Here is a 16,910-nt window from a genome sequence, read left to right as displayed (position 1 = left end):
AACCAGGATCCATACTTGGTCCCCATAACAGTAAATGTGTTGCCATGTGGACATCACACATCTAACCTGCAAAGTATAATTCCACATCTGGATTCTACAGCCAGTAAAGGGCTCTGATGCCCCAGTCTTTAGACATCTTTGACAGACAGGTTTGAAATGTGAAGGCAGATCCATCACCAAGTCAATGTTTGAGATCAACCCCACATTTAGGTTGGATCTCTTTATAAACTGGCACTTGTAAAACTGAAGGAATGCTATGAAGGAAGGAGAAGCAAAAAAAAAGTGAATTGCTGAGGAAAAAAGCATCTGCTCCCAAACCACTAGTTTTTCCTACCTGACACTCTTCCTTAATAGTGATGATGTTGCAGCTTTTTTTACTCATGCAAACAGAAACAGCAGCAGCAGTGTCTAGCACTCAGGTTAATGTGCCAGCTACACATGAATGGTGCACATTATAAATATACATTTAAGGTCTTTCCATGCATACCATAGCTAAGTAACAGCCAGCTCCACCTCAGTGTTCTTCCAATACTGCATTTATGGAGTAGCCTGTAGTAAGGGAAGGCTGGAAATGGCAGTGCTAATGGGAGCAGCAGATGACTTTGCATGTTATTCCATTTCTGCTGCATCTGATTATAAATTCAGGTGGGAGATGTCAAAAAGCCAAAGAAGTAATACTCTCTTGTGTTCATCTTCTCACCCAACTCGATATGTTGTCTTATCTGGCTTTGCATGCTGGTAGTTTTGTCTCTTGTTGTTTCTATGAGACTTTGCTCTTTTCCAGGTGCCAGGAGACAACGAGAAGCACTGGAAGCCAGTGTTAGTGGTTTTGACAGAGAAAGACCTCTTAATATATGAGAGCATGCCACGGATGAAGGAAGCCTGGTTCAGCCCTGTGCATACCTACCCCCTGCTTGCCACCAGGTACCTGTGCTTTTTTATCATGACAGCTGTCAGGAGCAGTGGGAACAGCTGAGTCATCCAGGAATGTGTACGGCTGGTGCACAGCTGTAGCCACACTTGAAATGTTGTGGTTGGAGAAGCGGGTTCTTCTTCAGTGGGCCGATGTGCTGAGCTTAACTCCTCTCTTCTCCTCCATTTCAAGTTCTGGCTGAGGCTGATGGCCAGAAACTCACTGGGATTTTGGATGTGGCCACTTGGCCTGGATACAGAGGCAGGAGTGCTGAAAAAGCCATGATCTCTATCTCTTGAGATTCCTATCTCAGTGTGCAACCTCTGAGCTTGGCAGAAACACTGTGACTTCCAGCTGCTCCTTCAGGCCGAAAAAAAGTGAACTTGTTGCCCCAAGTTGAACATGCTGGTGTGGCAGTTCTGCACCACCAGTTTGGGGCTTTTGGAGAGTTCCACATGTGATGGAGACACTTTCAGCACAGCTTCTGTTCCTGCTCTAGCAAATGAATTCCTGGCTTTTTTTAGCTTAAAATGGTAAGCTTGGAAGACTCATTCTTGAATCTAGGTTGGAAATAACCATTGGCATTATTTTGAAGGTATCCATTAACACTAATTCAGAGAGAGCTTTCCCATGGTTGCCTTTATTAAGTGGAAACTGTTTGTGCTTCTCGATGTGAATCTTAATCATGTTTCTCTGCCAGTATGGTCAAAGGGATTGAGAAAGAACTGTTGTTCCTTGTTTCAGCCTTGCTACAGAACTCTATTATACCATTTTCAATGAGTTCTCATTCAGAAGGGCTGGTTGCCCCTGGCCAGAAGCAGTGGGTCTTTTACTGCACTCTCATTAGTTGATTTTTGTTCTCTGTCTCTCCCCAAATGAACTGAGGCTTTGCTGCTAAGTCATTATGTTAAAAAAATAAAATTGAACTCACTGATTTACATTGATGGTTGTTTGTCCCAGTCTACCTACCCATGACAAAGCTTTCAGACTTCCTGGGAAGCCAGCTACTGACTTCCCCTTTGTTGCTGTAACATGCTGTGAGAGACACCAGCTTTGCAGCGTGCTTGCATGGTGTAGTGCTGGATGTTGACAATTCCAGGTGGTAAGTCCCAGTGAAAGCTGGGTAAAGTATTGCAGCTGGAGCCTGTGTCCAGATGTGTCACTAAGCCTTAGAGTTTGAGAAGAAAGAGCGCCCCAGCAGAAGGTGATACACTTTCTCCCCTTTTTTTCGGGGTTTCATTTTCATGTGGGCCCAAATCCTCCTTAAAGTGACTGGAGATCTTGCAGTGCACCCTGCCTCTTCCTCGCCACACATCGTCATGTGTAAAGATAACTCCTTGGTGAGTATCATCAGCCCCCATCATCAGTGAGACCAGTTTACTGCATCAAACAATCTAAGTCCACATCTTGGGGCCTGTTACTTAATTATTTTGTCTCAAGCGGTCACATTTGATTGCAGATGGGCTTGCCTTGGGTGGGGATGGTCATCTCCATGTCTGATGGGACACCTGCCTGAGGGGAAAAACATTGGTCTTAGTGCTGGAAGGGAATGAGAAGCTGTGCAGCACGTGTCAGGCTGCTGAAGGGTCTTTACACACTGGGAAGAAAGTAAGGCAGGATGGTCTGTAAGAAAGCCAGGGCACAGTTCAGAAAGGACAGGTGCAAAGTTCAGTGCTGGGGAGTAATCACCTCTGCTGTTTTGTCATGGAATATGAGCAACAAAGTAGTTGCTCTGCCAGGAAGCACCTGAGCACTGTGATAAAATTGCTTGACTCTAACGTGTTATGTTTTTGAGAGGGGAAAATAAAGACAATCAGCTTGGGTTATAAAAGAGGTGTTGCATTTTGGGCAGATGTAGTAATCATACCTAACTACAGAGAATGAGTAAGGCCTCAGGTGATACTCCATGTTTATGAGAGGCAATGCACTTCCAAAAAGATGCCAGTTAACTGTGGAAGGTCTAGAAGAAAGCAATGCAAATATGTAACATAGATACACCATCAGTAGGTGAACACTTAAGAAACCCTAGTAGTTTAATCTAAAGAAGTCCATGGAACACATGTCAGTATTTTCAGGTATGAAGATAAGACACAATGAGGACAGAGGAGTATCTTTTCTAGATCTTTCCTGAACACAACAGGACATAGTTGACTGCACTTGTGCCAGGGAATTGGTGAGGTACTGGATTAGGTTCTCTGGGAAAGGTGTGCAGTCCTGGGGACTTTGAAGGATGGGTGACACACAGCACAGTTAGCCCTGCTCTGTGAAGGAGGATGTGCTGGGTGACCTCCTGACAGCCCTTATTTCTTACTAATATCACTGAATTTAACACCCAGATAAAAAGACGGCAACTATACAGAACTTGTCATTCAGAATGGAGTCACAATGTGATAAATACACATATATGCATGAATCTCCAAGGTGAGCAGATCACATAAATGGACAGATTCCCTAAATCATTACACCTCCTGTTTTGGATGATTTTGATTAAAACCCTGCAGGGTCCTGCTTTTATGATCTGTCACACTGAGTACAGTTATAACAAAAAAATACAGTGGGTTTGCTGGTGGTATTGACTGCTGTGTTCATTCGCGGTCAGTGATTCCCCTCCTCGTGATGAGTTTTTTAATCCCCTCTGTGCATTGATCAGTGCAATTTAGAACTTTTCACCTGGAAAGTTTGCAGAGCACATGTTGTAATCTTAGCTGCTCCCATCTTTCAGATTTCTATGAGTCCTTGGGAAAACATTTTTGCTTAGCTAATGCATATTTGAAAAGCTGCTGAAACTGGAAAACTTTAGTGCCAGATACTGTACAGAGTCATGCTTAATCTACCCAAGACATAATGAGCAGAGAAAATTGGAAAGTGGTAGAAGGATTACAATTTTCTCACAGTCCTTTAACAGCAAAATTTCAACATGCCCTTCTTGTTTGTGGGTAAGTTTGCCTACAACCTATAGATGCCATTAAGACCTAAAAATATTTTCCCATCAGTCTTTTCCAGCTTTGTGTGGAATATAAATAATAGCTCAAATAAAACTGAGATCAGATTTAAGTTGTTCCTTTAAATCTCTGCACGGGGAGGCACGGGAGCTGGCACACAGCCCTGACTCCAAGGACCTTTTTGTCATTATCTCTGTTTCAGTGTTTCCTTATGCCTCAATAACAGTGCCTCCCTCTAGCATGGGAATGGGGCTTAAGTAATTACATCTTATATGTTTGCAATCAAATTCCATTATCTACCATAGCCAGATATGAAAGGAAAGGAAAAAAAAAAGCAGCCCATGTTGGGCTCTGATTAAAGATCAGGTAAGGAGCTTTTGTATACAGCCGAGATCTGTAACCAGAAAGTATTAAAGCAGTTTGATAGCTAATGACATGAAAAGATGGGGAAGGAGTTAGGGCACTGATGAGTCATCTGGTCAAGTGGGCAGAGGGACAGGCAGAGAGAACTGGGTGCCCTGAGAGCCGTGAGGTGTATGAGGTGCTGTGCAAGTTCTCTGCTTGTCTTCCCAAGGCAGGGAGGGGGATTGTGGTTCCCTCCATGCAGATGAATTGTGAGCATGTGCATAGGTTTCCAAGGAGTACAGCCATTCCAGGGCAGGTTTCAAATGCTAAGTCAGGGTGACATAGGAAAGGTCAGATGGCAGTGGTGTTCTAACCAGCAGAGCTGCACGAGTGTTGATGCATTTGTAGCGTGGTCTCTTCTGAGATAAATCTCAATTGAGCAGCTGAAGGCTTCCTTTGAATGTCAGTGCTGGTCTCACTGTCCTTTCTGAAGAGGCCATTAGATCTGGCTGTTGCAGTAAATTGTTGAAACTCTTCCCATAGTATTAGGATGAGCAGCAGGTCCCAGTGCATCCCACCCTGCACCGGCACTTCATGTTGGACCATATCCATCTTGCTATCACACGTTTGCAAAGAATAGTTATAAAGGTCTCCGAAATATAGAGAGACAAGGGAGAAATGAGAGAAGATTAAAAGTGTCTCCCTGGCTGCCGGGAGCGTGCCAAGGGTTGCGTTTTTCAGCCGTGCCGGGACACCCGGCCGTGCCCAGCCTTCTCCTGCCCTCTCGCGGCTCTGCTGTGCCGGGCGGAGCCTGCGGCGCTCGGGGCTCAGTTCTCGGGCTCCGGTGCTCAGAGATTCCCCCAGAAACCTCCACGGAGCAGAGAAACCTTCAAAGGCTGCGGGTGAATATTACCAGAGCAGGGCCTGGGGTGCTTCTTCGGCTCTGGGGTGCAGCACACACCACACACACAACCTCCCCTGCAGTCAGGGTGATGGGAGGCAGGAGCGAGGGAAGCCTTCTGTGAGGTTTCTCAGGCTATTTTTTGCCTTTTAAGGTATCTTTGTGGCCTTTTGAATAAAATATCTTCTATGTAAATGAAATGGCTCACATGAATACAACTCTATTAAAGCTTGGGAATCCTTTGACCTGTACCCAAATACATCAGTACTGACAGCTGGTACATAAATACTATCAAATGTCCTCCTGCATGTTTGTCTGGTTCATGTTTAAGTGCATGACTTTCCAAAGCATGATCTGGAGTTGCTTGATGGAAAACCATTTTTAAATAGTGAGACTGGATTTTTAATAATGAGGAGATAATAAGAAAAGGCAGGCAAGAATCAATGTTCATGTTGGATGTGTTCACATACTTTAATTTGTAAAGTACATCTTCATTCTATCCATATGCTGAAAAACCTACAATAGAGTACTATGGATACAGCATGAAGGTGTGGGGGAGTGGGTAGTGGTGCTGTGTGTTTTGGAAGGAAATCAAACATTGGAACCATCTGTTTGTTATGTATTTGGTAACATAAATAATAGAAAATTATTTTTAGTACAGCTGATGAGCACTGCATAAAGGAGATGACCCAGGAAAAAGGTGAAATAGTTTTATTTCTAATGACAAACTTGTGATTTTCCAGGCTGCTTTTCCACAGCCCAGTAGCAGAAGGCAGCATGAGAGCAGTGGCCATGCCTGTGCCTGGGTGACCGGCCAGGGACAGACAGCAGCACATGTCACTGGAGATTTCAGTTCCCTGATTCCTGCCTTAAGTATCAAGATGTGGCTTCCCCTCAGAGTTTGTACCCTCTCACACCAAATGAAAGGGAATTAAAATTTTTGGTTTGTTTGTTTGCCACTCAGTCCCCAGCTGGAAAACCTGCCCATAGTGCAGATAGGAGGCCCTGAGTATCAAAGCTGAGTGGGGCATTAACTCAGCCTTTCTAGAGGGAAAAAAGCCCTTCTTGTCCTGCCCAGACACAGGGCAGGGCATGTCTGACCAGGATACTCTGTGTCTCACGTCCCAGGAGCTCTTGGGACCATAAAATCAAGTTGGATGCTCAAAATCCAAAGAAAGTTTCCATGAACTTGAGCATGAAAAAATCTTGCAAATCTTGTAGTGGGGTATGAAAGAGGGGTGCATCTGTTTGGCACAATGTGCATCCCAAATGTCAGCATGGACTGTCAGAGAATTGGGGAAAATTTCAGATGCCCTGTGACTGGTGTTCAATAACTGAAAAGCTAAAGTTGTGCTTTTTCTTTCCTTTCTGCTTTTTTCTATTAAAATATTCCTGTTTGGTGGCATAGTCTTACAGTGTCAGCTAACAGGAACTGTTCGTGTTGATGCAAAACAATAATTTGAGGGTAAATTAGCATTCAGAAGATTAGTTTAATTTAATGTTTTATCCTTTAGCACAAGTGTTCTACTACCATGCCACATACTTTATAGATTCCTACGAAGTACATTGTTTGCCTATAGAAAGGGAAACAGAAGGCAGAAGACAGAAATAAGCTTTTCAGACAAATTCCATTTTGCAATTGCCTCTGAGGGTTAGTCTCCAAATCTCAGAGTGATGAGCTCCCCTGGATTATTCTTTTCAGATCAATCAGTGTTGCGTCCCTGAGTGAATTCTGTGTTGACTGTCCACACTTCTAGAGGGGAAAAAAAAAACAACATAAAAGGGCAGATTAAAGGAAGAATTAATTTTTATGAGGTATTGATTTTCTCACTCAAAAGTATTCCCTGCCATTTTTGTTTGCCCAGATGAACAAGCCTTTCCTGGCCGCAGGAGATCAGCTGTTGATGCTGGGCAAAAAACTTAATTGCAGACAAATGTGAGAGAATTCCAGATTATATGTAGCTGCAACATTTTGCCTTTTACAGGTTCCTTATGGGAAAAGTAAGTACAAGACAGTATTTTGGCATCTACATATTTTGAAGAGCTTCTTTACTCAAGAGTATTTATCACTGAGTTTGATGGCAGATGTTTAAGCTTTAGAGGAAATGCTGCTTCATAGTGGAAGCTGGAGTCAGCTGCCTCATCTGAGCCAGCACTCGTATCTGTGGACCAGACTCCATCACCACAGACCAGTCAGGGACGTCTCTCAGTTCCTTATCCAAAGGGGTGTTTTGTACAATTCATTAAGAAATTTTGGGACATCCATGTCATCGCCTGTATGTCCAGCTGCTTCTGTGCTCACTGCCTTGGGCCTTCACTCTTCTGCATGAATATAGAGGAGATGCAAGTTCTCAGGCTCCCAGCCACATGTATTTAGGAATGTGCAGAGCAGAGCTGTGCTCAGGTGGGGATTTTGGTGCAGTGCACTGTTGTTAGAATTCCCTGATGTGTTTTCAAATCCAATTGCAGGTTGGTTCATTCTGGCCCAGGAAAAGGCTCACCGAAGTCAGGGGTGGATTTGTCTTTTGCAACCCGTACCGGTACAAGACAAGGGATTGAAACCCATCTGTTCAGGACTGAGACCAGTCGAGACCTCTCACTGTGGACAAGGAGTGTAGTGCAGGGCTGCCACAATTCTGCAGAGCTCATCACAGAAATCACCACATGTGAGTAACACCTGCAGCGCCACAGCTCCACACCCCTCCTGTGATGCTCGTGGCAGTTCACATTCCTTCTGCTAGAGGTGATTAATTTGAAAAAATGTGTGAGTTTAGGATTCTGTGTGTTTAAAATACTGTCAGGTTCTGAGCCAGTCCCAGCTGGTGCGGTACCTTTGTGCAGTCACACAGTCACTGTCATGCTGACTTTTGGATTTGTTTTCAGTTATGTAGTCAGCCATGGAGGCCTGCATGTCACAGAGGAGTGATTGTCAGAGGTTTGCCCAGAAACCCACAGAAAAGAGCATTTTTCTGATATTCAGGAGACTTCCATGAGCCCAGCAGAGTTTCTCCTGCAGAGGGAGGAGGCAGAAGAGGACTGGAACATTCACAAGTGTGAATCAGTCATTTATTCACCCAGCTCTGTACACTAGAGAAGAGTAGAAAACCAGAAACCAGTCTAATAACCTCATTTTGATGGGTAGTCATTTCCCTTCCTGAACATCAAGGTGTCACTTCTCAGCACTTCTGTAAATGCAAAATCAACTGGAATAAACATACTTGGCTGCACATGCTCTGCAGTGATGCCCTGTTTGGCCAGGTAGCTATAAGCCTGGGGTGGCTCTGGGGCTTGAGGCTGGGCCTTTCTCTTGAGTGCCCCCAGACTTTGCAGTCCTCCCCGTTAGTCCTACAGTTGGCAGGGCTGTTAATGTTTAATGTTATCTTCACTTTCCCTAAAAATGTGTGAGCAGGAGCCAAAGCACAAATCCACCCATGCCAAAGGGCAGCTCTGGTTTCTCAAAGCTCAGGTAGAGCCACGTGCTGCTGAGCAGGGGGCTCCTGCCTGTCTGCTGTGAGGCCCCGTCCCCCACAGGGAGCTTAGGATGCTCTCTGAGGGCCTCCGATGTGCAAACCAACCAGAGAGCTCAGTGGGAACCAGCTCAAGGACAGGTCTATCTCCTCAGCACCATGACATGGATGCCATTCTTTCCAAAAGAAAGAGAAAGGCATCAGCCCCTTCTTTTATCACAGTGCTTTTATCCCAGTGCCAAGGATCCTTCTTGGCAGAACTGTTCATAGGAAGGTGATGGAATAGAGAACTTGGGATGTGAACACCAAAACTCTTCATTCTTTAATTTGGATCATGGCCTTTGTTTCAGAGCTGAGGGGAAGACACAGACTTTCTGCTGCAGTAGCTATTATATACAATTATCTGCACCCTTTTTCAATTACCATGACACTAATGAGGACTCAGGAGTGTCTTCATCTTTGTCAAAATACTTTAGGGAAACCCTTTACAGCTTCTAATTTTCTCATGCATTGTGTGCCGTGTTTATTGATTTTGGCTGTGTCTGTCAGATGCAACAAGAAGAGTAGCTGTGACTTTGCCAAGGTTTGGAAGGAGGAAACACCAGTCTGAGCCTTCTTAAACATAAGTACACTGGTTTTTGTCAGCATGTAGATGTATGCTGCAACATGAAGAACTGCTTTTAAGAATGTGACAGACTAAATTTTGATTTCTTCTCCAGCTTGCACATACAAAAGCCAGGAGTGCCGCTTGACCATCCATTATGAACATGGATTCTCTCTTACAACCGAACCACAAGATGGTGCCTTCTCCAAGACAATTGCACAATATCCCTATGAAAAACTGAAAATGTCCTCAGATGATGGGATAAGGATGCTTTATTTAGACTTTGGAGAAAAAGATGGAGAAATTGTAAGTACTGCATTTAGCAAAGGGGGATGCATGTTACCATCCCTTTGGTGGTCCTACAGGCTGTGGGGGTACAGAAGTTGGACTAGATGAGTGCTGTAGGTCCCTTCCAACTGAAATACTTTATTCTTTTTTGTTCTATTCTAAGAGTTGGCCAGTGCCAGGCTCCAGTACCAGTATTTAGACACTGTGCTTTCTAGTACAGCATGATGATTGGGCTTTAGAAGGAGATGAAAAAAAAGACAGTTAAAATTGTAGAACCATATAAAGAGAAATATTTGTCACATTTATGAACAAACTATACCTCTAAATAGCCAGATGTTAAAATTTTTGTATGTATCCATTTCACTTTTTAAATGATTGAGGGTGAAAGAACTTAAGAATGAGACCTTATTAAGTCTGAGGTACACGTAGAGGCTTCATGTTATGACAACAAGCTATGTTTTAGGTGTTTCTGAACATGTAGTTCCTTAAAAAAAAGAAGCTACAGATGTAGTGCAAACTGTCTGAGTAGGCCTCTAAGCTGTCACAATGCCTAAAAATAAGGTGCATATTCCAATGAGCAGTTTAGATCCATTAATTATGAATGTAAATGGTCTTTCCTCACAGATTTTTTCAGCAATTCCCAAACATGGTGGGTGCTTAGTTCTAAACATCATCTTTGTTAGCACATACTCTGCGAACTGCTTATTGTCAGGCTTTTGAAGGGAATTTCTTACTAGCTGTCAATAAAGTTGATACATGATTGCTGGAAAGGTGTTACAAGTGTGTGAGATCACTTAAAAAAGCAAGGGTATCAGTAAAAACCAGGTTAAATATTTAGCAACAGCATGACAGAGTTCGTTGGCAAGATTCAGTCTACTACCTATAAGACAAGGCACACCAAGGAAAAACAAGCAACAACAAAACAAAACAAAATAAAATCCAGACAATCAAAACAGAAATGAACTGAGAACTATCTATGGGGGTCGTGTGTGTGTATTAAGGTGCTTGTGACAAAAGGATGGTGAAGGCAAGGATAAAAAGGAATACAGCCTAAAGCTTAGCAGCACTCAAACTTTACAGTACTTTAACTTAACTTATACCTTAAACCTAACAATTTAACAAAGGAACAACACTTAACTTATACCTAAGTTAAATTATAACTTAACCGTAACAATTTAACAGAGTGAATAACAGCATTTAACCCAATTTAGGACTTAGAAGTTGAACGCAGCAACTCAAGAGAAGAACAACACTCAGCAGCATTTAACTTAGCTTACAATTTATGACTTAACCTTACTTACAGTCCTAATGTACTGAGATATCTAAGCTACTTAAACATCTATGCAAGCAGCATTTCTCCCAGATTTGCCATAGCATATGCACAAGTGCATGCGCAGAGACAGAAAGAGTCAGTGCACGCAAGGTACCTGTGTAAAATTCCCCTCAGAGGTCAGTGAAATACTCACTTAAGATTCTTCTGCATCTCCCAACGGGTGGAGGGTTGGGCCTTGAGGAGTGAGGGTACCAGCCCAGGACTCATCATTCTTTGGTGATCCTCCAAGTACAGCAAACCTGAGAGTTCTCTGGCTCTGAGAGATCCCACTCAGAGGGAGGTGCTGGTCACAACTGCTGCACTTCAGGAGAGCTCAAAGGGTCTCATTTTGGACTGCTGTTTATAGACTCACAAGAGAGTGGGCTTTAGTCATAGCAGTGTTTCATCCTGGCCACAGTTTGGGTCAGCACTTTCTTTGAGAGCGTGAGAACAGGAATGTTATGCCATTCAGGCAAGGAGAATAGTTTCCAACGTTGTTCATAAGGAAAACGAGCTCGTTAGACAGCAGCATTTCCTGGGAGCAGATGGTGTTTCTGATAAGCTCAAGAAGAGATGAGCCCAGGTGCTGCTTTTCAAGGCGAGGCCTAAGGAACATTTCTCAGATTGCAGTGCAGCCTGGAAAAAGAAGGTGGGGGGCAGAATGCACCACCGCGAAAGGCAAACGGTTTGTTTTGATGTGACCCTATTGTTGGGCTTCTGTGCACACTGACAAGCCTGTCATGCTTATTAGCAAGTGTGTGGTGAGATCAGCTGAACCATGACTGTGGAAAACAAAGTCTGAGTTCAGTCTCACTGCTAGCTGTGAGAACAGAGAAGCAACTGTGCAGCACCAGCTGAAGGTACTTCAGCTGCACCAACAGCAGATGCACTGGGCATCAGACAGAGCAGTCCCACCACATCCCAGGCAGAAATGGCCAAAAAAGATGGAGGGGTTGAGCCTCTTGGAAAGCTGCTTGCAGCATCTGATTCAGTTTTCTGCTGCTCACGCAGATGGATACAAGGCCAGAGGCACCAGGATCTCACCTGCTCCCAAGACGCTTATTAGTTTTAGCAACCTGAATATTTGCAGCTAAATGCAAAGGAAAAACAGTATGTTGTAAAGAAGGGTTGTTATTAATAGAAGCCTGTTCAAAATACCAGACAGCAGTTTGAGTATTCAGTGAGTGATTTCTTGTTTGAGCTGTAATCTAATTAATAATTCTCATCTTGATTTGTTTTTCTGTACTTTCAGCAACTGGATCTTCATTCCTGTCCAAAACCAATTGTTTTCATCATTCATTCCTTCCTGTCAGCAAAGATCACAAGACTGGGCTTGGTGGCGTAAGTGGGATCCATCTGTTTCTTCAAAGAGAGACTGGGTAACCACACTAATCTGAAGTACAGTCAACAGCAGCAACATGTCCCAGCTGGCAGCAGACACTAGCCTGGGACTCAGGACTGGGCCTTGGTCATTTCTGCAGTCCTCCCAAGGCCCAGGTATCATTTTGACCAGCTAAAGAGATTACATGACAGGGAAGACGAGGGATTTCATTGTAAATAATGGGATTTTAAAATCCCCTATGAGACCGTAAAAACGTGTAGTACCATATGTGTAAATGTTTCAGAATCATAAATTGTGCCTATTTCAATGTACTTGTCTATATAGAGTAAGTAAAGGGCTATGCAGACAAGAGCACTTGTTGGTTGTGATGCAAGCCAAGGTTGGTTGGGGAGAAATCCTCTAAACAAGATTGTTCCATTACCTAAAAGGTTTTTTCAGTTACAATCTGTGCACCTCTTACAGAAGATTTTTCTTTTAGAGCTCTGCCAGAGCCTGTTGCATGAATACCCAGCAGAGCCTGCAAATACACACCTTTGAGTTGGACACTGAAGCAATCCAGCTGTGGTCAGGGAACAGCTGGAGGGCCCCTGCCAGGGAACAGTTTCACATTAAGCAGTAACCACATCACCCACATTCCTAGTGATGGAGCCAAACAGGACCAGCCACGGGGATGGTACTGAGCGCCAGCTGTTAGGGGCACATAGGCAGGAGTGTCCTTTGTTAATGAACACAGGATGCATTTTTATAGTGACTTCCCAGAATAGCTTAATGAGTTTCAGCTATCTGGGAGCCCCAGCTCAGGTAAAAGTTACCTGAATCCATGCTGAGGCATGATAAAGCTTTTGCCAGTAAATCTCCAGGGCAGTTTTCCAGTAGAAAGCCATACTAAGCTTCCTGTCCTCCTACCCCTGCTGAGTCACCCCCTTTGCTCAGACAAGGGTGGTTGTGTGGTCTTCACTGAAGAACAAATGTAGGGAAGGAAGAAGACTTGATTTTATGAGTTTTTGAAAAATTTGAAAAGTAGCTCCACAACAGTAAGAAAAATGCACCAGGGCAGAAACATGACAGCAGCACTCCTTGACACGGAACTGTGCCTGTGGGCATGACTTGGCAAGACCAGATTTCTTGCTGGGGAAATACAAGATGTTCATCTCCATGCCCACAACTTACTAGTGACTGTTTTGCACACAACTTAACAGTTGTGACTCAAAATATGATTCACTGAGTTTCAGCCTTGTTCACAGCTACTTGAGCAGCACAAAGCAGGCAGGAACACTGACCTTCAGCACCAGAGATGATACAAACAGCTTGCACCTGGAAGTAATAAACTGGCATCATGTGATCTGGTAGTAGCAGGAAGAAGCAAAACAGGGATGCCATTTATGTTGTTCTTCCTTTGTAGAAAGAACAGCTTCACACAGAGGTGGGGTTTTGTTTGCTTTTAGAGTTTTGCCCTAAATTCACACTTTGAAGGACAGGAAGTAATATACAGTAATGTACAGGTATATATATTCAATGTTTGTGGATGTTCCATTTTCATACTACAACATTTATTCCTGAGAAAGCACATAAATTTCAACTTAGCATTGCTTGGCTGGCAAAGGGGAAAATTAAAAACACATTTTGGTTCCATGTTGTTTTTAAGCTAAGTTTGAGAGTTAAGCCTAAGTCATGCTGTCTATTCATATCATATGAACATGGTGATTTCCAAAGGTATCTTAATCATCAAAACCAATTAAAATATTAGAATGATGGGCTGAATTAATAAATATAGAAAATAATCATTGAAGAACAGCTCAATGCCCCACTGGAAGAGCAGCCCCACTCCCAGCACGTCTCAAGAGTCAAAGCCACACCAGGGAGGAACCCACCCAGCTCTGCACTTTGGTTTTTATTGTCATGGTACTTGCACTTAGAAATTAATTCCTAGTGTAAATTAACAAGGTAGGAGGTAACATGTAACCTACCAGTAATTTCCAGATGGACATTCTCATTTAGTGACCACTGCCTTTCACCCAACTTTCTGTGGCAGTTACTTGGGACTCCTTGGGCTTGGAAGCTTCTAGGACAGATCTGAGAAGCTGAGAGCAGTCGGTACGCAGGGGACAGGACCCTGAGGAGGAGCTCACGTCACCTTATCAAGGAAACTATTGTATGAAGTCTTTAAAAACCAGTTCAGGACATTTTTATTGCTGTCCCAAAGTATAACTTAAAAATTTGGACAAAGATTCCTATAAAAGTTGCAGAGGTTGATGTGAAAACTTGCATTCTGGGGGTAGGTTAAATACATATGTAAACTATACTGCACTATTTCCTTATTCCTTTTAACACTTACAAACCACTGGAATGTTATACCTAACATGTATGTGCATTGTAAATATTACAAATTCCTATATTAGTGCCAACAATTAAATAACAAAATGTAATCTAAGGTGCTCAGTACTATATGAAGTCTAAGTGAATAAGCAGTTTGCAAAGAAAAATCATATTATATATATTTATAGAAAAAAAAAGATAATTACAGATGCTATTTCTTCATTTTCAGATTTTGGACTGATTCATATTTGGATGGGATAGACAAATGAAATATGAACCTACTCCACATTTATAAGAGTATAGTGAATATTTATATTTTAGAGGAAAAGAATATATTTAATAAAGTCATTTATTGGATTTTTGTGAGGTGAGCTTAGTTTGTCTGGGTACAAAGTATCTGGAAGGCTGTCCTTTGGTTTTGGGCTGGGGAAAAATATATTTAAACTTTAGAGCTTCTGTCAAGAATTTTGTTACTTGAGAGAACTGTTAATTGTATTGGTGGAATGACTTTTTAAAATATAAAATTTAAAAAAAGCCCTGAAATCCCACAGGGATGTTCCAGGGCAGGTCATTCAGACACCTCTGCTGAAGTTGCAATGCTTAATATTTTGCTTATACTGGACCAGGTGGTAACAGAAGACTTAGAAAAAAATAATGAAAAAGCAGAAATTTCTGCTCAAGCTTCTGCATTCAAGGACTGAGGCCAACATGTGCCTTTTTTCTCTTATGAATGGTTATGGGAAAAGAGATTTTTTTTTTTTTTCCCTTTGATTTAATTCTTAACTTAATGGCCCAAATAGAAAAGCTAACTGTGGGAATTTAAGCCTGTTCTTTCAGTCTGACCCAAGTTATGATAGAAGAACCTCATGGAAATCCTAAAAAAGGTATTCCAGAGCTTTACTCTTTTCCCAAAATAATGACTATAAATGGAGTGGTCTTATCAGAAAGTTTATATAGCAGCTTTATCATTAGAAAGATCTGGATACATATTGGAACATAAGTGTTATTGGAAAAATGTGATCTAAGGTGTTTGTTAAAAAAAAGAAAAAGACAATAAAGCTGATCTGATTGTGTTCAGGGAATCATACTGGTGTTTCTAGTAGTCCTGCCCTTCAAATGGAACAAGCATCTCCCTTAAGGTACTTAAAAAATCAGAACACGAGTCTTGACGTGCTACCAAGCAAATCACCACCATAAACACCATTAGAATTGATCTTTTGCAAATAACAAAACAAGTGTTTTCACTCCACAGAATGTTAGAATTCCTTCTTCCCAGGACATGGAAGCACACTCCGTCCAGCTCTTTACATTGGGAAGCACAGTTGATTTAAGGGGAAATTGATCTGATTTCCATCTGAAAGGGTTCTCAGTGTCTTCTTACCCATGTGTAATTAATTGGAGCTTCTCTGGTTTCAGTGGAAGCAGAATCAGAGCCTAAAGAAATTATGTGCTCCAAATCATTACACTATCATTGATTTCTAAATTTATGTTATTTTTCATAAAAGTCAAACTGGCAGATTGATAACTAGCTGTTTAGTGAGTCTGTTTACTATACAGAGAGACCATTAATACAGTACATATTACATATTGATATATATACATACACTATTACCCTGTCTACTATGGACACTTTTGAATTCAGTGGTGACTTTGATTTTAAAGAGCAGATATTTATAATATGCTCACAAAATTCTGAGAAACTCAGCCTGCTAGCTACAAGTGAACCCCTCGACTAACCAGGGAAAAAGTTTAGTTAAAAAGAATGAGGGGAAAAATAACAAAGATGATAACTTCTTGTTGAACATAATCACCTGCTTTTCCCACATGGGATTACCTTCATTTTTTTTCCTTCATCAGAATTTCTCTGCTTGTGTAAATAATTAGAGACATTAGGAAGCAAATTTAGAAAACATATTCCAAGGGAGAACTGTGAATTTGGACAAAGAAGTTTGTGAATTTGGACAAGCATTAGTACCAAAGCTAAGTTCTGTGGTAGCCCAGTGATGTTCATCATGTAATTGCTGTAATATTACAAGTAATATCACCAAGTAATTCTACCATATCAACACTGTCTTACCCCAATCCTGTGGGGAATATAAGCCATAACATGGATGGATGATGTGCTTCTACATATAATACATAATGCTATTATATTATGCTATTTTATGTGCTTATTATATAAGATGGATGGATTATGAGTAAACCATAAATGTGTACTGGTAAATATGACTTATATCCTGACTTGCAAAACATGAAAGCAAGCGCCCAAAATATGCATAAAGCAGACTGGATTTGGGGTTCAGCAGCCACAAACAAAAAAAATAATCTGAAGTTCAGAGGCAAAGGATGATGTTACATTCTGTATCACCAAAGTTACAGCATATTGGCTGAGCTGCATGAACTCTCAGTGTGGGGTTTTGGAACTACGACAGATGTAAAATAATTTGGTTTAGTGCTGTTACAGCAGACCAGGTCAAATT

General features: G+C 42.1%; 1 protein-coding gene across 1 annotated transcript in view; it reads left to right on the top strand.

Moving 5' to 3' along the window:
- The window catches only part of SNTB1 (syntrophin beta 1), a 110,320-nt gene extending 94,808 nt beyond the window's left edge, over window positions 1-15,512 (top strand). Inside the window, exons 4-7 of the mRNA XM_032132390.1 lie at window positions 785-924; window positions 7,571-7,767; window positions 9,288-9,478; window positions 12,025-15,512. Coding sequence (XP_031988281.1) covers window positions 785-924; window positions 7,571-7,767; window positions 9,288-9,478; window positions 12,025-12,117 — 621 coding nt within the window. The 3' untranslated portion in view covers window positions 12,118-15,512. The remainder of the gene's footprint in view (window positions 1-784; window positions 925-7,570; window positions 7,768-9,287; window positions 9,479-12,024) is intronic.
- The last annotated feature ends 1,398 nt before the right edge of the window (window positions 15,513-16,910 follow it).

Source organism: Corvus moneduloides, chromosome 1 (genome assembly GCF_009650955.1).
Source record: "Corvus moneduloides isolate bCorMon1 chromosome 1, bCorMon1.pri, whole genome shotgun sequence".
Taxonomy (NCBI): Eukaryota; Metazoa; Chordata; class Aves; order Passeriformes; family Corvidae; genus Corvus; species Corvus moneduloides.
The sequence above is the reverse complement of the archived record's forward strand: the minus strand, read 5'-3'. Positions and strand labels throughout refer to the sequence as shown.